The 26,371-nt window shown below is 44.4% G+C and overlaps 1 protein-coding gene across 1 annotated transcript in view; it reads left to right on the forward strand.

The window, feature by feature from the left end:
- The window catches only part of LOC144827869 (embryonic protein UVS.2-like), a 71,938-nt gene that overhangs the window by 39,837 nt on the left and 5,730 nt on the right, over positions 1 to 26,371 (forward strand). Inside the window, exons 4-11 of the mRNA XM_078686034.1 lie at positions 3,745 to 3,885; positions 3,988 to 4,105; positions 13,919 to 14,094; positions 16,147 to 16,228; positions 17,865 to 17,992; positions 22,427 to 22,542; positions 23,919 to 24,144; positions 25,286 to 25,404. Of these exons, the coding sequence (XP_078542160.1) occupies positions 3,745 to 3,885; positions 3,988 to 4,105; positions 13,919 to 14,094; positions 16,147 to 16,228; positions 17,865 to 17,992; positions 22,427 to 22,542; positions 23,919 to 24,144; positions 25,286 to 25,404 (1,106 nt within the window). The remainder of the gene's footprint in view (positions 1 to 3,744; positions 3,886 to 3,987; positions 4,106 to 13,918; positions 14,095 to 16,146; positions 16,229 to 17,864; positions 17,993 to 22,426; positions 22,543 to 23,918; positions 24,145 to 25,285; positions 25,405 to 26,371) is intronic.

Raw genomic sequence — 26,371 nt, forward strand, 5'->3', positions numbered from 1 at the left:
CCCTCATTACATCGGGGTCGGTCTGGTCGACCTAAGCAAGTGCAGTAAGCCATAGGGTGCCCAGTTGAAGATTGATGGCTTTTTAAGATCTGCAGAAGCTTCCGGGTGAGATGACGAAAAAAAAAAAAATGATTTATAACATATTGATAGTTTTTTTAGAGCAGTGTGGCTTAACTAAAATGATATTGTCAGTTAGATATAAATGAGATATTCCAATTCCCTTAGATGCAGTACGTTTAGCTATTAAATAATTTAAGCTACTTAAATATCCAGGTCCAGAAGGTATCCCGGCTGATTTTTAGAAAGAATTTGCTCCTTACCTATTTTCGCATTTATTCAAACTATTTACTCATTTTAGTATGTAAGGGCAACTTTAGGAACCTTTACTAAAGCTTTGATTATAGTCCTTCCAAAATCTGATTAAGATCCCTCTATTGTTTCAAATTATCGCCCTATTTCTTTGAATAATCAAGATTGTATACTTTATGCAAAGATCCTTGCTACTTGGTTGGCTACTGTGCTTCCTCCAATCGTACATATTGACCAATCTGGTTTTATGAAAAACAGACATTCAGTGAATAATGTAAGGTTATTATTTCATGCGATTGAAGTTGGATTATCATGTCTTCATCCAGCTGGTGTCCTGGCATTAGATGAGGAAAAGGCTTTTAGCAAAGTACATTGGCAATATCTTTTCCGTACCTTGAATGCATTTAATTTGGGCACCTCATTTATTCGTATGATTTTATCTCTATATTCTTGTCAGTCGCCCAGCTTTTTATTAATGGTCAGATATCTAATTCATTTTTACTTTTCAGGGGTACTAGACAAGGGTGCCCATTATCACCTTTGCTTTATCTTCTTGCTATTGAACCTTTACGAATTGCCATTAGAAATTCTATGGAAGTCAAAGGGCTCATTATAAATTATTTTCTATTAAAACGTCAGCTTATGCTGATGATGTACTTCTATATATTGGTGATCCGTCATCTTCAATTTCTCAATTATTAAAAACACATATTCTCAGTTTTCGGGACATACGCTAAATATGAATAAAAGTTTTTTTACCTTTAAATGTTCATTGTTTACCTGATATGCTTCCAAACAAAGAAATTATCTGGGCAAAATACAAAATCAAACACTTTGGTATATTATTTTCGTATACCATAAAACAGTTGATTTCCTTAAAATGTAATTTCATTCTTTTAAATATTAGAAAACAAATTTCAAAAATGGTCTGCACTATATTTACCTTGGTGGGGAAAATTTGATGCTGTTAAAATGGTTATTGCTCAAATTTTTCTTTATCTTCCTTCTATTATACCCACACAGTTCCCTCTTGAGTTCTATAAAAATATGGATACATTTGGAAGAGCAATTCTCCTTGTTTAAGTAATAAGAAATTAAGACTGGCTAGAGCAATGGTGGTTTCGGTTTACCAGATTTTTTAAATTATCATAAAGCTTTCCCTTGAAAACAAATTGGGGAGAGGATGTGGCCTAACAGATAGGGCGGTCGACCTCAAATTTGGGGAACCGGAGAAAAGTCTTGGCAATGACGCTCAACATCCTATCTTTCTGGGCAAATCACTTAATCTCCCCGTGCCTAACATAAAAAAATTAATGTGTCCTTATGTAACGCATCTGTTGCTCATGTAAAGCGCTCTGATACCTGATACCTTTGGGTCAAGTTTGTGCTATATAAAACTCAGAGAAAAAACAAAGCATGTTATGGTTTCAGTCTACAGCACTTAGTAATCCATATTGAACAAAATTTGATAGCACCATTTCCTCTGCCTGCATTGTTCACTATAGCCAACTCTACTGTTTTGCTCCAGAGATCAGTAATATTGAAGTCTACAAAATTAATTTTACAAGATTTTGATTACATTTTCCAACCTCACTTACAGTACATTCCTCATTATGGTGTAATCCTATGTTTAAACTAACTCACAATCAAAACATTTGGAACTCATGGATTAAGGCTGGTATTTTCTATTTAAAAGACATTTATCATAACAATGCATTTTTAACCTTTGATGAATTGCAACAACAATTTCAGCTAAAGTCTTCAGAGAGCTATAAATATGAACTTTTATGTAACTCAATCCTTGACTCCTTTCCAAATAATGTTCCTTGCAATGGCACATCTGATTTGTCCCTGTACATTCAATCTATTGCATCCGCCGCTCACTTTGTGTCAATCTTTTTTAAAAAATTAATAGTTGTGCAGGGGATAATATCAGCTTTTTAGCCTCTTTTTGGAACAAAGAGTTAGATATTATCATTTACCCTAGATATTTGGAGGAAAATATGCCCAAATAGTATCTCTGGATGGCTGCCCATTTCCCCATAGCAAACTAATTCATTTGTACTATTCAGTTGCCTGTGGAGTCCTTTAAGGTTATTTCAGGCAAAACCTTTGAATTTGTCTAAATGTTGGAATTGTTCTTTTCATATTGGATCATTGAGACACATGCTTTATGAATGTCCTGTTGTTGGTCAGTTTTGGAAAGACATTTGGAATATTGTGACCAAAATATTGAATATCACAGATAATTTTTCCTATGCTATAATAATTTGTAAGTCGATCTCACTTCCAACAAAATTGTCTAATCTTAGTGGCAAACCTCCTGATTTTTGAATTTCTGCAGCTTTGAAATCCATTAGTGCCAATTGAAAAAATACTTCATTACTGTCAATTCAAGAGGAGACAATTTGTCTCTTACAGGTGTTACCCATAATGCTTTCAATTATCACTTATTCTGGAGACCAATTGATGATTATATAGCTTAACAGCTATAATTAGTCTTATTACTGTTGATTAAATGTTGCATGCATAATATCTATTAGTTAAAGTCGAATAGCTATAAAGAAGATTTAATATGGTAATGATAATATTGATCAATATTCTTTACTTTTTGTTTCTTTTCATTTTTTTTCCTTCTTTTTTGTTACAGGATTCCAATAGTGTTTGATTGGTACTTAATTGTCTCTATAACGCTAATGTTTACATATTTGAATAAATCAGTTCTCGACAGGATGTGAATTCACTTGTACCTTTTTTCGGTGCTCTTTTCTGTATAGTCTGTTCTCCTCTGTATCAAAAATTCTATAAAATATTTTGAACAACAACACGGATAATGATGTGTACAGGCCTAATTTAGATATAAAGACTTAATCAATACAAATGTGTGGAGGAAGAATTACAAGGAATCTAGGGAGGTGACAGGGTGAAAGGGCTGGCACTGACAAAGTGTGAGACGTCACTGCTGGTGTTTGCTGAAAGACGACATAAAGCGCTTAGAAGACAGTTAGCTATCACGGTTGTTAGTCTGATTTTTCTGTCTTAATATTCTCAATATTATTAAGGCAAGTTAGTAAAATGCTTTTTGTGGTGCCATAAATCACTCCTGATATGACAAGATGACAACACTATAGGAATGTAAGACACAGGAAATCATTCACAGTAAACATTAACAGCTGCAATCACTCACTGTGCATGGCTGTGTGCTGAGGTCTTTTTGGTCCTTAGGGTAATTCGTTTTCCTAAGTAGGTGCTTAGGCCAAGGTTTGGCGTTTGACGTGAAATGGGTGATTCTTCCTCCGCCATGAGTGGTTCTTGCATTTTTTTTTTTGAGATTCTGCTGTAGGTCTAAAATCAGCTTCCTTCTCTTCCGTGTGCTCTTGTTCCTTCCAGTATATAACAGACACTGACAACTATCACTGTGTTTTACTGTTGTAGGCATCTCACAGCTGGTGCACGAGGGTGACATTGCTATCCACCCAGGACGCAGTGCCCTCGTATGTCCAGACAACAGCTGCTTCTGGCCTAAATCCAGTGATGGGACTGTCCCTGTACCCTACACCCTCAGTCCCACTTACAGTAAGTTCACTTTTATATCAAGGCCCATCCTTGACTTGAACTGAAACCTTTCCAGGCTGCTTCCCCTTATGTCATCCTCTCCTTTCCTCTGCTATCCCTCAGGTGCTGAAGATGTGGCTACCATTACAGATGCAATGAGTGAGTTTGCAACAGTGACCTGCATCCGCTTTGTGACCCACACGGAGGAACCAAATTACCTGCAGATCATTCCTGGTGGTGGGTAAGTGCACATGACACCATAGGGACTGACCCTACGCTCACCATCACACCAGAGAGCGCTCCATCAGATAGACTCATTACCTCCAGAACCTGCCTCTGGATGGTAAGAGCACAGGACACACCAAGGAATGACCCTACGCTCACCATCACACCAGAGAGGGCTCAATCAGATAGACTCATTACTTCTAGAACTTTCCAGTGAATGGGTAAGAGCACAGGACATCCTACGGCCTGACCCTACATTCAGCATCACACCAGACTGGGCTAAATCACGTAGGCTCGCTGTTACCAGCTATGTTTCCTGATTTTAACAAGACAAGGTGAATTAACGTGCATGATCTACAGATCACATAATGGTAGAGAAATATATCCCCACACAGCATAGTTAAGAAGGTTAGAATGGGGCAAAAGTTAGTGGTGCAAAAATATTTACATTTAACGGTGTAGTCTTGCAAATTTGAAAAAAGTCTCCCTCAGAGATGAAAGGTGGTTGTTGTGCAACTTCATGCCCCATTTTGTTTTCACTAAAGCTAAACGTCAAGGGGGAGAGCTAGCCTCAGGGAATCCCTTTACCTCTCGGTTACTTAGGGCTGCTGTTCCCAAATGAGTGATACCACTAAAACTGAGATCTTCAAATTGGCAAACCAGGCGTGTGGTCTCTCATTGGTGGCCTAGTTCCTTTCATACACCATCAAATCCAGCAGAATCAGCTCACAATCTGGGAGTGAATTTCAGTTCCAATTTATCTTTTATTTTTCAAATTTCAAAACTAATATGCACTAGATATTGTATGTTTAAAGTAGTCAGAAGAGTGCTCTCCTTTTTTTTTAAACAATTTTTATTGATTTGATATCTCATGAAGCCATTACATTAGAAACGAAAATCAGCTTTAGACCTCGACCCAACTCTAGACAAGAACTCGTTGACATACATTGTACAGTAGGACATTATGTATTCATGCTTAAATGGCTCTTGGGAGCGACGTCAATACGATCAACTCCTTGTGAATGTTACAACAAAACACCCTATGTGATCTTCCTTACCCCCCCACCATCTGCAGTCTACCAATACAATAACCCCTACCTCCCCCCCATCGAAACATCTCCCCTCCCTCTTCCCCCAGGCGTAAGATTGCTCTCCTTCTGCCTTTTAACTCCTAGAAAATCTTGGTCCGGTCCTTGATATTAAGTAAACCGTATTTTTCTGACTCTGTCTAAGGCGGTCTTCCTGCGCTTCTGACCCACAAGTTTCAACTTTTTCAAAACGCAGCAACACATTTGATTTACAATGCACCTAATGAGGACTCTATATTGATATGTAGATCTTCAAGCTGTATAGATGTTTAGTTAAGAATAATATGCCTATACTCTATATGATTTTAGGTCAATATAAAAAAACAACTTGATAACGTAGTACAACACCCTAAATGAGCAAGGACCTTTCGTCGGCTGAAAGCCTGCAGTCAGTGACTATCATTGTACTACTGACTACCACTATGGTTTGTGTTGCTTCAGTAATGACCATCCATGTCCTGTGGGCTCTCACTGAGATATCCCATGGGGGTATGTTCTCTGCTTGTGAGACCTTCCATGGGTCCAGGACTGTCCATGATGACCCACTTTGGGTTGCAAACTCACCGTGAAAGACCCCACATGCGTGGTGGATTTTAAATGATAGCCCGTACATGGGCTGTGGGCTCTCAGTGAGAGATGGTCCTCCATAGGGTGTGAGCGCTCATCACAGGAATGCCCGTGGTCAGTGGAGGGTTAGTGACAGACCCTCTACTGAGATATGACCCTCAAGGAATGGAAACTATCAGTGGGAGATGCCCCTTTATTGGCAGTAGAATTTGAGTGAAAGACTTTCTACGGGCAATGGACTCTCAGTGAAAGACTTTGCATGGGCAGAAGACTCTCAGTGAAAGACTTTGCATGGGCAGAAGACTCTCAGTGAAAGACTTTGTATGGGCAGAGGACTCTCAGTGAAAGACTTTCAATGGACAGTGGACTCACAGTGAAATACTTTCCATGGGCAGAAGACTCTCAGTGAAATACTTTCCATGGGCAGAGGACTCTCAGTGAAAGACTTTGTATGGGCAGAAGACTCTCAGTGAAAGACTTTGCATGGGCAGAAGACTCTCAGTGAAAGACTTTCCATGGGCAGAGGACTCTCAGTGAAATACTTACAATGGGCAGAGGACTCACAGTGAAAGACTTTCCATGGGCAGAAGACTCTCAGTGAAAGACTTTGCATGGGCAGAGGACTCTCAGTGAAATACTTTCCATGGGCAGTGGACTCTCAGTGATAGAATTTGCATGGGCAGAAGACTCTCGGTGAAAGACTTTCCATGGGCAGAGGACTCTCAGTGAAATACTTACAATGGGCAGAGGACTCTCAGTGAAAGACTTTGCATGGGCAGAAGACTCTCAGTGAAAGACTTTGCATGGGCAGAGGACTCTCAGTGAAATACTTTCCATGGGCAGAAGACTCTCAGTGAAAGACTTTGCATGGGCAGAGGGCTCTCAGTGAAATACTTTCCATGGGCAGAGGACTCGCATGTAAAGACTTTGTATGAGCAGAAGACGCTCAGTGAAATACTTTCCATGGGCAGAGAACTCTCAGTGAAAGACTTTCCATGGGCAGAGGACTCTCAGTGAAAGACTTTCCATGGGCAGAAGACTCTCAGTGAAAGACTTTCCATGGGCAGAGGACTCACAGTGAAAGACTTTGTATGAGCAGAAGACTCTCAGTGAAAGACTTTGTATGGGCAGAAGACTCTCAGTGAAAGACTTTGTATGAGCAGAAGACTCTCAGTGAAAGACTTTGTATGGGCAGTGGACTCTCAGTGAAAGACTTTCCATGGGCAGAGGACTCACAGTGAAAGACTTTCCATGGGCAGAGGACTCACAGTGAAAGACTTTGTATGGGCAGAAGACTCTCAGTGAAAGACTTTGTATGAGCAGAAGACTCTCAGTGAAAGACTTTGTATGGGCAGAAGACTCTCAGTGAAAGACTTTGTATGGGCAGAAGACTCTCAGTGAAAGACTTTGTATGGGCAGAAGACTCTCAGTGAAAGACTTTGTATGAGCAGAAGACTCTCAGTGAAAGACTTTGTATGGGCAGAAGACTCTCAGTGAAAGACTTTGTATGGGCAGAAGACTCTCAGTGAAAGACTTTCCATGGGCAGAGGACTCACAGTGAAAGACTTTGTATGAGCAGAAGACTCTCAGTGAAAGGCTTTCCATGGGCAGTGGACTCTCAGTGAAAGACTTTCCATGGGCAGTGGACTCTCAGTGAAAGACTTTCCATGGGCAGTGGACTCTCAGTGAAATACTTTGTATGAGCAGAAGACTCTCAGTGAAATTCTTTCCATGGGCAGGGCACTCTCAGTGACAGGCTTTCACTGTGATGTGGATTTAGTGGTGGGCCTTTCATGGAGTTTCACCTCTCTGTGAGAAATAATACCAAATGGGTTTGACCTCTCAGTGACAGTATATCGTAAGGGTCCGTTCACTCTGTGTGATAGATCTGCAGGTCCATGTATTCCCATCTACTGTTTAGGCTCTCAGTGCTGGGCACCACTGGACTATAAATAGCTTAGAGGTTCTGATGGCTGGATCCTGTATGGTTTGTTCATTACCTAGAGGTTCTGATGGCTGAATCCTGTGTGCTTTGTTCATTCCCTAGAGATTCTGAGAGCAGGATCCTTTGTGCTTTGTTAATTTCCTAGAGGTTCTGATGTCTGAATCCTGTGTGCTTTGTTCATTACCTAGAGGTTCTGAGAGCAGGATCCTGTGTGCTATGTTCGTTCCCTAGAGGTTCTGATGGCTGAATCCTGTGTGCTTTGTTCATTCCCTAGAGGTTCTGAGAGCAGGATCCTGTGTGCTTTGTTCATTCTCTAGAGGTTCTGATGGCTGGATGCTGTATGCTTTGTTCGTTCCCTAGTGGTTCTGATGGTTGGATCCTGTGTGCTTTGTTCGTACCCTAGAGGTTCTGATGGCTGGATCCTGTGTGCTTTTTTCATTCCCTAGAGGTTCTGATGGCTGAACCCTGTACCCTTTGTTCATTCACTTGTTTTGTGATGGGCTCCCACCACCGGGTTCTCCATGGCTCTGTTTATGTGTTCCTATCAATTTGTTAGCATGGCGTGTATATTTTTGTCTGTGAATCACGTGTCCCTCAAATATAATCAGCACCATTACACCACATTACACATTTCATATGTTTTCTTAGCATTGTGATAGCCTCACTGAAGCTGTAACTCCCTAGCTGAAAGAAGTCATCCTGGAAAATCTGTGAGTGGCCACTGTTTTTACAGTTGTTTAAAAAAACTGTTAAGATATTATTAAGATTTCTGGGTCAGTGGGTGGTTACTGGGCAGTATCAATGGTTGGTGCCTACTGTGCCCTATCATTTACCGCTGGTGTCCCAGGGCCACAGGTCCCTTTGCACCACAACTGAATTACTAAGTTTCTCCTGTTGTACTTGTGACTGCTTAAGAGCAGCAAGGCTGCGTAGCCACGGTTTGCTCCAAGAGGAGGTTGAGGGTTTGGAACTCACAGTACAACAAAAGTGATTGTACACGATTAACAAAACATCCAGTAAAAAGGCTATTTTGTTAATTTTGAATGGGAATTGTATTTGCACACAGGAAAGCAAGGGAGTTAACATAGAGAACACCTAAAACACAGAAGGTCTTAGCTGCTCATGTGGCCCAAATACAGCAAGCAATACCCTAGCATGCTTCTAGTGCAGTGCAGTTTGAGTCCTTGCAAAGTGTTATCCTATCGGGGATGGTATGCTGTCCTCTGCTATGGCCAGGAATGGGTCTTCACGCTTTCAATAGGGTGCTGTATGTAATCCTCCTGCTCAGAGGAGCAAAGGTGCGAAGACTATGTGCTCCAGTGCATCAGCCTGACTTCGACATGTCTGATGTTTGACTGGTCAAGTCTCTCTATTCGATGTCAAGTCAAGTAAAAATTTATATAGCGCACTACATACCCATAGGGTCTCAAGGCGCTTGAGGAAGGGGGGTAGGATTACTTATCGAATATCCATGTTTTAAGTTGTTTTCTGAAGGCTAGGTGGTTTTGAGTGAGGCGGAGGTGGATGGGAAGGGAATTCCAGGTCTTGGCCGCTAAGTAGGAGAAGGATCTTCCTCCCATGGTGGCTTTGTGGATGCGCGGAACAGCGGCGAGGGCTTGGTTGGACGAACGCAGCTGGCGGGTGGGGGTGTAAAAGGAAAGGCGCGTGTTGAGACAATCAGGTCCAAGTTCGTATAGGGCTTTGTGTGCGTGGGTGAGGAGACGGAACGTTATTCTCTTGTTGACGGGGAGCCAGTGAAGGTCTTTCAGGTGAGCGGAGATGTGGTCTGTGCGGGGGATGTCTAGTATGAGTCTGGCTGAAGCATTTTGTATGCGTTGGAGCTTTTTCTGTAGTTTCGCGGTGGAGCCGGCGTAAAGGGTGTTTCCGTAGTCCAGACGGCTTGTAACCAGTGCGTGGGTGACCGTTTTTCTTGTTTCGGTGGGGATCCAGTAAAATGTTTTTTGAGCATGCGTAGGATGTTGAAGCATGAAGATGAGACGGCGTTGACTTGTCTGGTCATCGAGAGTGAGGAGTCCAGGATGATGCCCAGGTTCCGTGCGTGGTCCGTCGGTATGGGGGCTTTTCCTAGGGCAGTTGGCCACCAAGAGTCGTCCCAGGCGGAAGGGGATGAGCCTAAGATGAGGACTTCCGTTTTGTCCGAGTTCAGTTTCAGACGGCTGTGCTTCATCCACTCGGCTACTTCTTTCATCCCTTCGTGTAGGTTGGTTTTGGCGGTGGTTGGGTCTTTAGTGAGTGAGAGGATCAGCTGAGTGTCATCAGCGTAGGAGATGATGTTGAGGTTGTGTTGACGTGCAATGGTTGCGAGGGGGCTCATGTAGACGTTGAAGAGGGTGGGGCTGAGAGATGATCCTTGCGGGACGCCGCAGATGACTTCGGTGGCCTCTGACTTAAAAGGGGGGAGGCGGACTCTCTGAGTTCTTCCAGCGAGGAACGAAATGATCCAGTCCAATGCTTTTCCTTGAAAGCCGATGTTTTTGAGGCGTTGTATCAGGGTGCTATGGCAGACTGTGTCGAAGGCTGCGGAGAGGTCAAGGAGGATAAGGGCGACTGTGTCTCCGTTGTCCAGTAGTGTTCGAATGTCGTCTGTTGCTGCGATGAGGGCGGTCTCGGTGCTGTGTTTGGCTCGGAAGCCAGACTGAGAGGAGTCAAGTAATTTGTTTGTTTCGAGGAAGGTGGCGAGCTGATTGTTAATGGCTTTCTCAATGACTTTGGCAGGGAATGGGAGGAGCGAGATGGGGCGGTAGTTTTTGAGTTCGTTGGGGTCAGCTGTGGGTTTCTTCAGAAGGGCGCTGAGTTCGGCGTGTTTCCAGCTTTCTGGGAATATGGTGGAGTTAAGGGAGTAGTTGATGACATCTCGGAGATGGGGTGCGATAATGGAGTCTGCTTTGTTGAATATGTGATGGGGACATGGGTCTGTAGGGGATCCTGAGTGGATGGAGTTCATCAGGCGAATGGTCTCTTCTGTGGTGATTGGGTTCCATTCGAAAAGGATATTCGGAGGAGGTAACGGTTCGGAGGTGAGTGGGGTGGACTGGTTTACAGGTTGGTTGTCAAAGCTGTTATGGATGTCGGCGATTTTGTTATGAAAGAATGAGGCAAGGGAGTCGCAGAGGACTTGAGAGGGGGTGATGTCGTTAGAGCTGGCGGTGGGGTTGGTGAATTCTTTGATGATGTTGAAAAGTTCCTTGCTGTTGTGGGCGTTGTTGTCTAGTCGGTCTTTGAGTGCTGATTTCTTGGCTGTCCGGATTAGTTGGTGGTGTTTGCGGGTGGCGTTTTTGAAGGCGGCTTGGGTGATAGTGTTTGGGTCTGTTTTCCAAGTTTTCTCACGGGAACGACAGAGCTTCTTGGATTTCTTAAGGTCATCGTTGAACCAGGGGGCGTTCTTGCTTCCTTGCTTGATTTGATGTTTTTTCAAGGGTGCTAATTTGTCGGCGGTTTGTGTTAACCATTTTGTAAGGTTGATGGCGGCTTGGTTAGGGTTCGTTGAATAGGCGGGGGGTTTTTGAAGAAGCGATGTTGAAATCTGGTCGATCGTTATTTTGTTCCAATTTCTTCGCAGAGTTTGTTGAGGGTGGTTGTGGATCGAGGTTTTATTGTAAATAAAGTGGATGCAGCTGTGGTCCGTCCAGAGGAGGGGTGTGGTATGAGTGAAGGAGATATGCTTGCTGGAAGTGAAGATCGGGTCGAGTGTGTGTCCTGCATAGTGTGTGGGGGTGTTAACAAGTTGTTTGAGTCCGAGATTGGCGAGGTTGTCCAGAAGGGTGGTGGTGTTACTGTCGTTGCTCTTTTCCAGATGGAAATTGAGGTCTCCCAGTAGAATGTATTCTTCCGAAGGGAGGGCGTGTGGGGTGATAAAGTCAGTGATGTCTTCGCTGAATTTTGTTCGGGGTCCTGGTGGCCTGTAGAGGAGGGTGCCCCTAAGTGTTGTCTTGGGGTCGGTGTGGATCTGGAAGTGTAGGTGTTCGGCGATAGCGAGGTTGTCATCTGAGCAGGTTGAGACGCGGATGGTGTTCTTGTGGACGATGGCGATGCCTCCTCCTGTTTGGATGGGGCGGTCCTTACGGATGATCTTGTAGCCGTTCCGGGATGGCTATGGTGATGTCTGGAGCTGAGGAGGCATTCATCCAGGTTTCTGTTAGGAAGGCGATGTCCGGAGAAATGGTGTCGAGTAGATTCCAAAGGTCGATGGCGTGTTTGTGAACCGAGCGGGTGTTGAGAAGGATGCATTTGAGGTGGTTGGTGTTGTCTCTCTGTTTGGTGTTTGTGGATTTGGTTTGGGACTTGACGCAGGTGAATTTGCAGGAGTGGCAGGTGAAGGGTCCATGGGTGTGTCCTGGTGCTGCTTGGGCGCAGTTAGTGAGTCGGCCGGGGTTGAGTGCAAAGAGGGTGGAGGCGTCGTATGAAATGCGGGGAGGATGGGTGGAGCGGGGACCAGGGGGTCTGGCGCTTGGCGCGGTCCTGGCGCGGACGGGCGTAGACGGGCTTACCTTTGGCGCACCTTCGGCGCGGCCGCAGCGCGTGGACGCTGCGCGCATTTGCATCTATCATAAAAGGATAGTCGGGGGGAGGGGCGAGGGAGGGTCAGCTGGGAGGCGGGTGCGGGGTGGAGAGGGCGGGCTCCCAGGTGCAACAACAACAAGATGGCTCTAGAAGCGAAACCGTAACCGGTTGGGGCTAACAACAGTGAAAACTACGTGGGCAGAGGCACAATCACAGAGGCACAATCACGATGTATCAGCAATTAATGCACAATGTTAAAGTTGAGCAAATAAATCGAGCGTTACGCCAGGCGGGTAATTTGAGCAGTAATGAGGCAATGCAGGCGATGCTATTAAACAATGCAAAGACGAGCAGCACGCTCCAAAATGCAGGCAGCAGGCAACAGTACGATACCAGATGCAGGCAGCAGTGAGAAGAGCAGTCTTTAGGCAGTGGCGCAATGTAATCAGCAGCACGATCTCAGCAAGGGCCAGGGGTCGTAGGGAGCGACCGTTTCTGACGGAGTCAGAAACGGTCCATCACATGTCATCACAACACAAGGCAGGAGGGGGTCCCAGGGCCTTTTGCTGGGCAAAAATGTTGTGCCTAGCAGAAAAGAGATGTACTTTATATTCTAGGTCCACCCATAGATCCAAGAGGTCTAAATGCAAAGATTGCAGAGGCAGAAACAAGTACACAAATGATAAAGACATGCTGAAGGGACTCATCATTTTAGGACACCACTCTCAATGCCTTTGCTTTCTCAGCTGCAGAACACACATGTAACATGCCACACGCAACCAGAACACTGACTGCGTTGGAGTATGGATCCCAGTCATGGGGGACTGAGCAGAAGGACCCATGGGCTGCTGGTAGATCTGTCCCCCCAGGCAGACAATAGTCACAAATGTAATTTAAGTAATGTAAATGTAAATGTAAATGTAGTATACTTGTAAAGCGCACAGCTGCCCCAGCAACGGGGCATCCCGGCGCTGTATAACTCTGGGGAACCCGTCGTGGCTTTCCCTGTGGGATGGTCCCTTGCTGGGAGTCCCCAAGGTGGAGCCAGGCATCCCCGGAATTGGTGGGGCCATTGTGGAGATTAGGCAAGCTAATGCCCAGAGTTGCCGAGTGGAACCCCTGATTATAGTAAGCACCGAAGCGAGAATTATCGAGTCCGCTGACCAAGGTCCACGACCCTGCCGCGTCGGGAATTGAACCCTGGTCCCGGGCTGACTTCTGCTCTCAGGCCTGCCGCCTCTAACCAGTGAGCCACACTACTCCAATAATGACATTTATGGAGCCCACAGCTACCTCCAGGGAGGTGTCCAAGGCGCTAGCGGAAAGCTCATGAAAGTGATGGGAGAACTGTAAGATTACACAACCATAAGAGAGGTTATCAAACAGAAAGGTTTGAGTCTGAAGACCGATTCCAAGGGGCTACAGCACAGACTGATGTGGAGTCTACTGGGAGAAAATATCACAGGGTAGGCCAGAAATGAACCAGACTGGTGCAGGATGACACAGCTTTCCTTTGGATGCAAGATCTTCCATCACAACCTAGACTGTGCATTGTCTTTTCCTAGAACCCCTCATCCCTTGCAGATAGTTACAGTCAGAAAGGAGACACACAGGCAGATCCCTTGTATGTAGTAAGATTGTAATATTCCTTCTCTAAAGGTGCCATTGCAGTAACCTATGGGTCTCCCTGGTCCATCTTCTTCCCTAGGTGCTGGTCATACATCGGGAAGACAGGTGGAGATCAGCAGGTATCTCTTCCCAGGGGATGTCTGTCGAAAGGAACCATCCAGCATGAGCTGCAGCACTCCCTGGGCTTCTACCACGAGCAGAGCCGCAGCGACCGCGACAACTATGTGACCATCATGACGGAGAACATCTCGCCGGGTCAGTGTCACCCCCGGGCTCCACTTACCACTCAGAGGGAAAACTGAGTACAACTCAGACTGCAGCCAGGCACACCTTGGCACTGATTTAGACACCCGATTGGTTCAGTTTAGGTTTGATCACAGATACTCGCCAACACACCCGTTCTACCAATCTGACCCTTGGTTACGGTGATCAATATTTGTTACTGTCACAGTCTGGTGTCCTTTTCACGAACGCTACCACTGCTGAGGGCATTAACTGGACCACATAAAAATGTCTGGCACAGGACAAATAATGACCCGTGTTTAAAATGCATTTTCCTGAAATCGATAATGAGAATCAGTGATTGCTAACTGCAGTGCCCGCTTCGGAGACACGGGGTCCAGATTTACACAGAAGTGTTCAGCTGAAGTGGCTGCGCTGCATCGTGTGAATGAAATACGTTGATGTGGCGCTACGCTGCTGCCGCCCAGCGCTGGTGGCAGACTTTAGACAGACATGCACCAACACAGAGACCCTTGCGTCATGGTGCTAGAATGTATGCGATGTCTGAAGCACAGTCTTTGTGCTGAAAAGGGTCCCTTTCAATACAAAAATGATGCTTTGAGGCTTGTCCTACTTTGTGTGCTGAACAATGCAGCACGAATGCAAAGTGGGAAAAACAAGGAGAAATGAAAATACTTCATCCCGGTACACTTGCATTGAGGCGGCACAGCATTTTAGTCCAAATCCCTGTTTACCATGTTTTGTAGATATGGATTTATGTCAAAACCCATGGGTGACGGCATAGTAACACCTGTGCACCAGCCATAGACCACCCCCTTGATGCAAAGTAATGCAAGGCAGCGCAAAGCATAACTTTTTGTTACTTTGGGTTACAATTCATATCGCGATTAGCGTTGGATTGTAAATCCCACCTGAACACATTAATTTGGTTTGAATTAGAAAAGTAACATAAACCCGACACAAAGCATGCGTTGTTAAGTGGGCCCGGGGCTGGTTGGGATGTACAGCGCCTTGAGCACCACTCTTTCGTACTCCCATATCTCACATACAAATAATGGTGTTTCTTTCTACAGTTTTTTCATCCTCCGATTGCATGGCTTCATTCGAATGACTATCTCCTTGTTTTTCATACTACGCATGTCTCCACTCTCTGAGCACAGCCTACTTTACGTCACAGGCATGTTTGCCTTAATCTTTACTATTGCATTTCTCTTAATGTGCTCATTTTCTTCCAACTTTTCAACTAAGTCACCTCTTCCTTGAAAGTCATACCTGCAAACTAATAATTCTGAATCTCTCTCAGGCATTAATCCCACAAATCATCTCCATGAACTCGCATACTTGATCCACTTCCCAAATGATCACCACAAACCCCAAATAATTTACTCTTCCTCAAAGAAATTGGAGTAAATGCATGGAATGGTTTTCTTGAGAGCACAAGATTTATCCCAATAACCAACAACCACTGGATTAACCACTAAACCTTGGGTGCCTGGAGCAGTGTGCTCCAGTGCCTTGTCAAGGATAGTAAGCGCTATATAAATGCAACTACAATACAGTACAATACAATCGAAGGTGAAGGGTGCAAGCTGGAGATGGATCACGTTATGAGGCAAAAAAGTTTTCATAAGGAAAAAACATGATGATTTTCCCTTCAAAAGGACAACAGTGAGGTATCTCTAAACCTGGCTGAAACTCCAGTGTGTCCTTCCCGGATGTATGTAGGCGCTGGTATTTATTTAGTGTGATTCTCGCTTGGGAGCAAGATGGTGCACTTCATTAAATAGGGTTTACATTTAGAATTATACAACTTCTTATTCACATGCTGAAGGTATTAAGTGATTAACCTCAAATCATATGCTTTTCGATCCTATGCCTGGGTTCAGATTTGATCCCCCCCCCATGTTCCAAAATCGACAGCTTTGCCTTTAGACTACTCCTAACCCCTGCAATGGCACATGGGAGCACTGCCCCCTGGTGAGCTAGGACCTTCTCTTTATGGGAATGTGCCCTATCAGACTCAGTCCTCACTAACTCATCTGTACCGTCTGCTCCTCTCAACAGACAGCATCGGCAACTTTAACAAAGAGAACACCAACAACCTTGGCCTGGAGTACGACTACGCCTCCGTGATGCACTATGGGATGTAAGTCTCCGATGCTCAGCTAAGAAGAGATTTCTGTTTACAACTCTGATGAAAGGCTTTTATATATAGACAGTGACTCTGATTTAGATTTTGGCAGACAGGGTACTCCTTTGCAAAAATGACGGATTACCCTCTCCGCCAAACCCTAGGACCACCCGCTTCATTTAAAGATGGACAGACCGTAAGTATCCTGTTGACAGACCTCCTATGGGGTCTGTTGATGAAATACTTCCTCTGATAGCCCGATGGAGTGGCAGCCATCTGAGGAATGGCATTACAGTGCCTGCCCTACTTTGGGTGGATGGTGTAATATCTTTTTTGCTTGTCCATCATCCTCTGGAAAAATCTAGCATTGATCGACAGGACGAAAATAATAACTCCCACAACCTGGGTGAAAACCTTTAGTAACTGAAAGGAACAGCAGTAATGATGGTTCCTTTAATTATGGAGAGATGGCTGCTGGGCTGAGGTCATGTCTAAATTTGGCCATGGTGTGCCGTCGGGATGGCATTGGTAATGTCCTCTGCCACCTCCCATAATCCTCCTTCCATCAAACCCTAAATCAGACGCAGTGATTGTGATCACATTCTGATGTGATCTTTTTAATTAGAGATGAGATTGTTGGAAATGGGAAGTAGAGGGTGGTGTTTATTTCACATTTTCTTGGGGGTCGGGAGGACAGAGAGCAGAGCATGGTGCCTATTGGAACCTATATATCCGAGGAAGGGCACTAGAGGGGTGACTGTGACTGTTAAAGGGAAGAGGAGCAACAGAAAGATGGCTGTGTCGGTGAACATGATTGGTTAGGATCAATGCTCTGTATGTGAAGCAGGGTACGGAATGATGGCTGTGTCGGTGAACATGATTGGTTAGGATCAATGCTCTGTATGTGAAGCAGGGTACGGAATGATGGCTGTGTCGGTGAACATGATTGGATAGGATCAATGCTCTGTATGTGAAGCAGGGTACGGAATGATGGCTGTGTCGGTGAACATGATTTGTTAGGATTGATGCTCTGTATGTGAAGCGGGTACGGAGTGATGGCTGGGTTGGTGTATATGGGCACCAGAGTGTGGAACTGCTATAGATGGTGAAGTTAAGAAAGTGAAGTTTAGTCATAACTGTGTCACTGAACTTGTTCCCATAGAGTTGAATGTCCACATGTGAGGATGGGCAGGTGAACGTTGTCTGAATTGGTGAACAACTCGGTTTAGAGTGGAAGATCCATTGTTGATGAATCGCATGAGGATGGTACCTCAGTACTAAAGCCAGCCTCTGTCACAAGAGAAAAAGTCATGAGTCTACAAGGGAGACATTTTTCAAATCAGTGCTTTTTGGGATCTGAGATGCTGAGTGTGAGTGAGGGCGATAGGGGGAGCATGTGTTGCCTACATGGATTTGAGGCTCATGAAAATGAGAACTGAGAAGTTTCAGACTGAGCTGGACAGGATCTGCAGGGGGATCGTTCTAGAACAACATTGAGATTGAGTTTAGATATGAATGGAATTAAGCAAACACCAAATATTTGACCCTCACCTGTCCCCACCTGGACTCGCTGTATAGTTCTATGGGTTAATAATGCGTTATAATGGTGCATAAACGGTGGGATTTACCCATGAGGTCTTCCTTTCCCCAGGTATGCTTTCACTACCAAATCTGGACAGCCGACCATCGTCCCCAAGCCAAATGCTAACACAGTCATCGGACAGAGATATGGGCTTAGCAACCTGGATGTTTCCAAAGTCAACGCCCTGTACCAGTGTGGTAAGGAGTGCATGCCTGCAGATAGATGCAGAAATGTCATAGCAGACACAGCATCTTTTCCTTATAAGCAGTAGAATTATCTTTTGTAATGATTCCAGCTCAACTTCCACCAATATCATTCATCATGGGACAATTGTATTTTTCTAGTTTATTTGTAGAGCACCCCCTCTGAACTTAATTATTGTGTTTAGGCACCAGTGTTCCTAACTAACGAATATAACATACCATACATGTAACTGCTGCAAAAAGAGAACACAAGAGGAATGTTGTAAGGCTTTCCTAATGGTAAGCGGAGCATTTCTATTCTTAATATCCAGGTGCAGGCAGTACATTCAAAATCTTTGGGCAGATGAGTGAGAATCTGCAGTTTCCCTTTCCCTGAATGTTAGTACTTCCAGCATTGAGAAGAGATAAGCCACAGGGCCCTGGGTTACATGAGGGAACATGTCTAGTAATTTTCTCCACCTAGTACAAAAACAGACCTAGACTGGTAATTTTCTCCCACAAACAGGCTGATGCTGTTCCCTTGATGCACTTGAGACAACAAATACTTAGTTGAAGATAATTACCTTTTGGATAGGGCTTTTGGATGGGTACCACCGAAGTCTAGCCTGCTGATAAGATAATGACCATTGGATAGGGCTCTTGGATGGGTACCATTGAAGTCTAGTCTGTTGAAGATAATGACCATTGGATAGGGCTCTTGGATGGGTAACATTGAAGTCTAGCCTGTTGAAGATAATGACCTTTTGGATGGGTGCCACTGACATCTAGCCTGCTGATAAGATAATGACCTTTGGATAGGGGTTTTGGATGGGTACCACATAGTCTAGCCTATTAATATGATAATGACGTTTTGATAGGGCTCTTGGATGGGTACCACTGAAGTCTAGCCTGCTGATAAGATAATGACCTTGGTAAAAGGTGTTTTGGATGGGTACCACATAGTCTAGCCTGTTGATATGATAATGACGTTTTGATAGGGCTCTTGGATGGGTACCACTGAAGTCTAGCCTGCTGATAAGATAATGACCTTTGGATAGGGGTTTTGGATGGGTACCATTGAAGTCTAGCCTGCTGATATGATAATGATGTTTTGATAGGGTTCTTGGATGGGTACCACTGAAATAAGCCTGCCTATACGATAATGACCTTTGGATAGGGGTGTTGGATGGGTACCATTGAAGTCTACCCTGTTAAAGATAATGACCTTTGGATAGGGGTTTTGGATGGGTATCACTGAAGTCTATCCTGTTGATATGATAATGACATTTTGATAGGGCTCTTGGATGGGTACTACTGAAATCTAGTCTGCTGATATGCGATGATATATCCTTAGTTTTAAAACAAGTTGTGCCGCCATGTTTTGTACATGTTGCATCTCAGCAGTTTTATATTTGGAAGCCAACTCAGAAAGGAATTGGCATAATCTGGGTTTGAATCAGTCAGTGAACCAGATAGGATTTTGTGATATTTGTTTTGGATATAGGGCAATGCACATTTCAGTTGTCTTATGCTGAATACATTTGAATGCTCTACAGAGCTGATGTGAGCCTCAAAGTTCAATTCCGTAATCCAGATGACCCTCGGATTTTTAGCTTTCTTAATCAAGGTGGATGGGCTCTCAAATAACTCCGGGGGCTAAGCGAGGTTATTCAGAAGTCTGTGTCTTGAGCCTATGCAGAGCATCTCAGATTTGCTCCATTTATCTCTGCCCACTTTTATTCATCCCCATTGTCCTATGAGACCAACATGTGCATGTAGATCTGTATGTCATCAGCAAATAAGCATTATTTGAGGTATCTGGCGCTAATGGTAAGAAATAGCAGCTTGAAAAGCAAGAGAGGGAGAAAGGGTGAACCCTGGGGTACTCCACATTCAACCTTCCCCTCTGATGACTTGAAGAACTCTAGTCTGACATTTTGTGTCTGTCCTCTAAGAAAATTATCGGAACCATTTTAGAGCTGTATCCGTCCCAATAGCCACTATTCCCCACTGGTCATGCAAATAGATCTAACAATTTCAGCCAAGATAAAAATGTTTCAACATCATCAGCTACGGCAAGCATCTAGAACTGTCCTATTGCCCTGCTGGGAACTAAAACCTGCTACAGATAGTCCCTCTTTGTTCTTCCTGCTGTTAGGATGAAATCTCAGCATTGTTCTCCTGATGAGATCCCAGTATTTATCCCCTGGCTGAATTCCAGCCTTTGTCTCATCCTGTTGCGATTTCAGCATTTATCCTCTGATAGGATCTCAGCACTTGCTCCCAGTAGGATCCCAGCATCTTTTCCCAGAGTGGTTCCCAGCATTCATCTTATGACAAGATGCCAACATTTATCTCCTGATGGGATCCCAGTGTTTGTCCTCTAATAGGATCACAGCATTTATAACTTATTGGCCTGGCAATTATTGGCCCCTGGAATCCCGAATTGCATTGCCTCAGTGAGTTCTTGCATGTATCCCCTGAATGGATTCCACCATTTATCCCCTGACCGGATCCCAGAATTTATCCTAGTGCACTGTCAGTATTCAGTTCATGATGGCATCCCAACATGTGTTCCCTTATGAGATCCCAACATTCATCTCCTGGCATAAATCCAGTGGATCCTGGAATTTGCTACTAATTGGATCCCAGCCTTCATATGTAAATAGGATCCCACTATTTATTTCTGGCTACAATGTCCGCTTTGGTTCTACTGACGGATCCTTTCTGATCTCCTGATAAGATACCAGGACATATTTCCTAATAGGATCTCATTACGTATGCCTTAGTTTGACTGACACAAAATGGAATCCCAGCATTCATAGACTCATCGCATCGTGGCTACATCCACCGATGAGACACCATCGCTGACCTTTGATAGGACCCGAGCATCCATCTACTGATTGATTCCTTGCATTCACCCCCTTGTTGGAATATCAACATTCTTCCTTTCATGAGAGCTTGAAATTCGTATCGTGTAGCGATTCCAGGAGCATATTTACATGGGGATAACGCCACAAGAACGCCACTCTTAGCGACGTTCTGGTGGCGATATGCCCTTCTCCATACTTACAAAGCATCGTAAGCCCCCCTTTGTGGCTTAACCCCGCCTTGTAAAAAAGCCCCCCTCACACGCATCATTTAGTGTGAAAGGAGCGTGCTATGGGTGTTGCTGTGAGCGTTCCACCACAACACCCACTGCTCTTTGATGCTGCCCAGATTCACAAGGAGGTATAAATCTGAGGCAGCGCCAAAACTAACGTCATGCAACAGCAGGCGCTACAATGGAGAAACAAGGAGAAATGCTTTTATTTCTCCATGTTTTTGCATTCTGCAGCAGACAATTTGCTACTTCTATTTATGCTGCATTCAGCAGCACACATAGAAGTAACAAATCACCATAAAGGATTGTTTATGTGCTGGAAGGGACACCTTTCTGCACATAAATAATCATTCCCTGCAATGCAGGCACCCTTGCACTATGGGGCAAGGGCGCCTGCGTTGGCACTATGCAGCTAATTTTAGCGCCAGCACTAGGAAAAAAAAGGGGAGCGTTGTATTGGTGTAAATACAGTGCATTCCTGCATTTTGGAAATGTCAGAGTGCTGCGCTGCCGAAGATGGAGCAGTTACGCTCTCCGGCATTTCGTTTTAAATATGCCTCCCCAGTATCCATTCACCGATGGGATCCTTGCATTTATCCGCTGGTGGGATCCCATTCTTGGGAGAATTACGTAATTTATGCTCTGACTGGGTCCCAGTGTGCATCACCTGATGAGTGCCAAGCACAATCTACTACTTTATGGAAACATATTCCTCTTATATTGGAGTTTCAGATGGGTTGAATGTTAGAGTTCTACTATGACCCTGTTTGTTCCCTTTATGCAGCTTGACATTTGGGTTCCCAGCTTTGAAAATATCCCTGCCGTTGGGTTCATTGTCTTCTTCGCAATAGGAGTTATGTGGCCTTATAGCTATACACCATGTAGGTTTCTTTGACCTGAAGTCTGAAGTCACTTTAGACCAGTGAAGAGAAAGCGGAGTGACAGAAAGATTCTGTTCTTGGTCCAAATTAATTAGCTTTTGCAGAGTTTAATTTTTATCTGTCTCCCCAAAAAATCTATCCCACCTCTACTGCCATTTTATCTGCACCAGGACAGATTGTGTTGAAGTTTAGTGTGCACAGTGTAGTTTTTGGTACCTACTTATATTCTTGTCTGAGCTTCCATTTCATTGCTGAGGCTAGCACCAGCCACAGAGATCATTGTTTAGGTCAAGGGTCTTCCTCCTGGTGGAGATATAAAGATGCCAGCTTAAATACTAGTGAATCTAACTGAGAAATAATTCTCAGGAGGAGCCACTGGAGGGAAGAAACTCTACCTGTCAGTGTCATTGTGCTGTTGCAAGACATTAATATTTAATGGATTTTCCTTTTCATATTTGATTTCAGGTGTTTGCAGCACTATTTTATCTAACCCGACCGGCACACTGGCGTCTTCCAATAACCCTTCCTCGTACCCAAACAACGTCAACTGTGTCTACCTGATCCGAGTGCCTTCCAATAAGGTAGGTTCTTCACCGAGAAGCTGATGGGGCTAGTCGTGCTTTCTTCCTGCCAGAGTCCTGAGCCGCCTAGGGGTGGGACCTAGAGTAGCACACTAGGTTAGGAGCTGCCTGATTGGTGGCCGAGGTAGCTGCTGAGATAGGTCAATCTAGTTAGAGTGGTCCATCAGAGAGGAGGAGAAGGACCTACCCTTGGAATTTTCTCTCCAATTATGTCAGCACCATAGCTGCAGAGCTTCAGAGAAGAACCAATCAGACGGTATTATTGAGATCTACAGTAGTGCTGACACCGCAAAGTAGACAGAATACAACTTAAAGAGTGGGTCTACAAGGGGCAAATAAGTCAGACTTTAATCAAGTTCAAATTCCACTTCAAAGAAATGCCACATGTGGACAATAAGCAATGGTGAGAGGGAATGCCAGTCGAGTTCCCCAAAGGACTTGGGCGCACAAGGATTAACCTATTAGTGGGCAGTGTAGCAGGACAAACTACTGAGGTGCACAGCAAAAGGTTCCTCCTCGGTGTATGGTTCAAGAATATTGAGTTTTGAATACAGTGCTGAAAAAACATCTTAGCCAAACTATCAGCTAACAAAGTATGGTTTAGGTCAATATGTATAGGTAAGTGTATACTTCCGGTACTTAATTCCACATTTATCTTGAGAATACAGAGATATGTGGCTACAAGGTAGGCTGATGTGAAGAGTAGTAAATCTTTACTTAGCTGTACACACTCTGGATGTTGTGATAGCTGATATTCAGGCTACAATGCTATTGTATGTGATATTTCTCTGCTCGATATTCAACGTACACCCCTTGCACAAAGCATGAGCGTCTGTTCCTAGTGTGGAAATCCTTTATGAGATTTCATCTGAAGAGCTGCAGCCTTCTTCCTGTCATGGTCTGCTGGTGGGCATCACTCACACTCAAAGGTAGGACACAGGTGATTGGTAATCCAGAGGCAGTGCCCCAGAGATGTGGAGGGCCATCCTCATCAGTCCAATGAGGAGACAACTGTACCATGTGCCTTGAGGTTTACCCCAGCTTAGCACAGGCAACAAGAACCCAGTGTGTAACTTCTTCACAAAAGGTACCTGAGCTTCATAACACGGCTGTTTCCAAGTAGAGGCACCATGAGAGAAGACAGGAGGTCTAGGGACAGCATTAGGGTGTCATGTCTCTTTGAACACACAAATGAAGTTTAGGGATGGTGGTGAAGGAGGCTAGAAATAGAACAAGTCAATGCAAAATCACCGGGTGAGTCTAGTCTGCGGATAACTTTCAAAAACTGAAAATCAGTCCCTTTTAAACAAATGATGGATAGAAAACTCCAGACACCCTGGAGGTCGCATGTCTAATTTACTGCTCTTTCTTCTCAGATTCTCCTACAGTTTGATGCCTTCGATCTCCAATCCTCCTCAAACTGCGACTCCGACTACCTCACAATTTACGATGGCGACAGTAAGGCAGCCCCAGTCTTAATCAGCAAAGCGTGTGGGACCGGGCAGCTCCAGCCATTCATGTCTTCTGGAAATGAGATGCTGCTGGAGTTTGTGACGGATGGCTCCATCACCGCCAGTGGGTTCAAGGCCTCCTACAGCAATGGTACGGTCCTTGGTGTCAGGCCGCTCTCAGTCAAGGAGCAGGAATGTAGAAGCCTCCTACAGCAATGGTACGGTCTTTTTGTCAGGCCGCTCTCAGACAGGGGACGGAGGACTCAGAGGCCTCCTACAGCATTGGTACGGTCCTTGGTGTCAGGCCACTCTGTGACACGGGACGGAGGACTCAGAGGCCTCCTACAGCAATGGTACGGTCCTTGGTGTCAGGCCACTCTCTGACAGGGGACGGAGGACTCAGAGGCCTCCTACAGCAATGGTACAGTCCTGGGTGTCAGGGCGCTCCCAGACAGGGAGCTGGAATGTAGAAGCCTCCTACAGCAATGGTACGGTCTTGGTGTCAGGCTACTCTCAGATAGGGGACGGAGGACTCAGAGACCTCCTACATCAATGGTACGGTCCTGGGTGTCAGGGCACTCTCAGACAGGGGAGGGAGGGAGGAAGCAAGGGCCTTCTACAGCAATGGGGAAGGGAGGACACAACAACCTCTTGTTGGGACCCAGTGAGCTATGCTCCCTTGATACCTGGGCGTGTTGGCATATGGCTCACTGCAGGAAGTGCTTGTTTCTCAGAGTCAATAGAGGTCTCACCATGAAATACAAGATGTTGCGGGCCCAGTACACTGACAACATCACTTTGAGTCTAGGGAAAGGAGCTGGGGGTGGTTCATGGATTAGCAGTGTTTTGTTTCTGATTTCTCTGCCTGTGGAGTCTTGGCCACCGATGATCGGGGGTTGTCAAAGATCACAGTGTGCACAAAATATATGGGAACACATATGATTAGTGACGTGGGAGAGTAGTGACAAGAATCTCTGAAAGTGGGGGTCCTCTATTGGCCGTGACATGAGCTCTATGATTTACCATCCTGACAGTGAATTTGTACTTTCTGACTGGATCCCCATGCCATGTCTCCAGTTTCTTGCCATATACCGCTATTTTTTGGGACATGTGAGCTGAAGCACAAACAGCGTGCAGGCGGCATCAGGCAGGATCCTACTCCTGGTTCTGGTGTGGCACACAGTTGTGGAAGGGCTAAAGCTCAGATGTATTTTGTGCATGTGGACTTTGTACACTCATCACCAGTGCTCTATGTGCAAAGCACTAAGATGATTTTTTCTTCTGTTTGACAGTAAAATGTGGTGGCACATTCACCAGCTCTGATGGCACCGTCTCATCCCCTAACTTCCCCAACAATTACGATTCCAACATGGACTGCGGCTTCTACATCACGGCTCCAGCTGGATCCAAGGTAAGTGCAGGAGCTACCCAATGTTGTTCTAGTACTGAGAAAAAACAGAAGGCAAGCAGACCCTGGAAGCATGAAGAACCTTCTATAATGTTCGCCGAGAGGGCAGTATGACATCATGACTTTCCAGAACAGCTTTAAACAAGCATTAGTAAATGCATTAGAGTTCGCCTATGTGATTAATAATACGCTTCTTTTCTTCTAAGTTGTAGTTTGATGAGCCGTTGTACAATATACGTTACAGAAAGACTGTTAAAGTGTTATGACTTGTTTATGTACTAAAAGGAAAGATATTGTGCTGTTACTAGTGGTATTATAAAGTGGGGAGATCAGGTAAATGGACAAACATAAAAAAAATGCACCTGACAAGTAGACTTGAAAATGGCGCAGCTATGGTGAAAATAGGTAAAGGGTGGCGATGAAAAAAAATACAAGTACATTGTAAGCACGGTTTTTGCAAAACCAGAAAAACAAGATTATGAAAACTAGATTAAAAGGTGTTGTTTGGTTATTGCCCATTAGTAGCATACACAAATGAAAATTAACTTTTTCAAATGAGCATTTGACCATTTGTGCAATATAAGTGAAAGAAACACACTGAAAGTAAGACTATTGTTTTATTGAAATGTGCAAGTTTTTTTATAGCAGATTTATGTTACAAAGTTTTATTTTATTTTGCTCTGCAGATTTTTTATTATTATTGTGAAAAACGTGAGCATGAGCATAAACCTCAAAACAATAATGAGCATATAGTGAATATTTCCACTTGCCTTGTCACTGGCATTGTGTTACTTATGGTTTACAATTTTTCTTTACTTAAACATTACACTGTGACATTTTCAATTATCGTGCTATATACTCTGAAGTTTGTATGTTGTAAAAAATCCTGTATTTTCTTGCAAGGCCTTTGTTATAAGTCCCAGTGCCACTATACTTACCGAACCGTTAAAATCATGATAACTAGATAACT

Source organism: Lissotriton helveticus, chromosome 4_1, assembly GCF_964261635.1.
Source record: "Lissotriton helveticus chromosome 4_1, aLisHel1.1, whole genome shotgun sequence".
Classification (NCBI taxonomy): domain Eukaryota; kingdom Metazoa; phylum Chordata; class Amphibia; order Caudata; family Salamandridae; genus Lissotriton; species Lissotriton helveticus.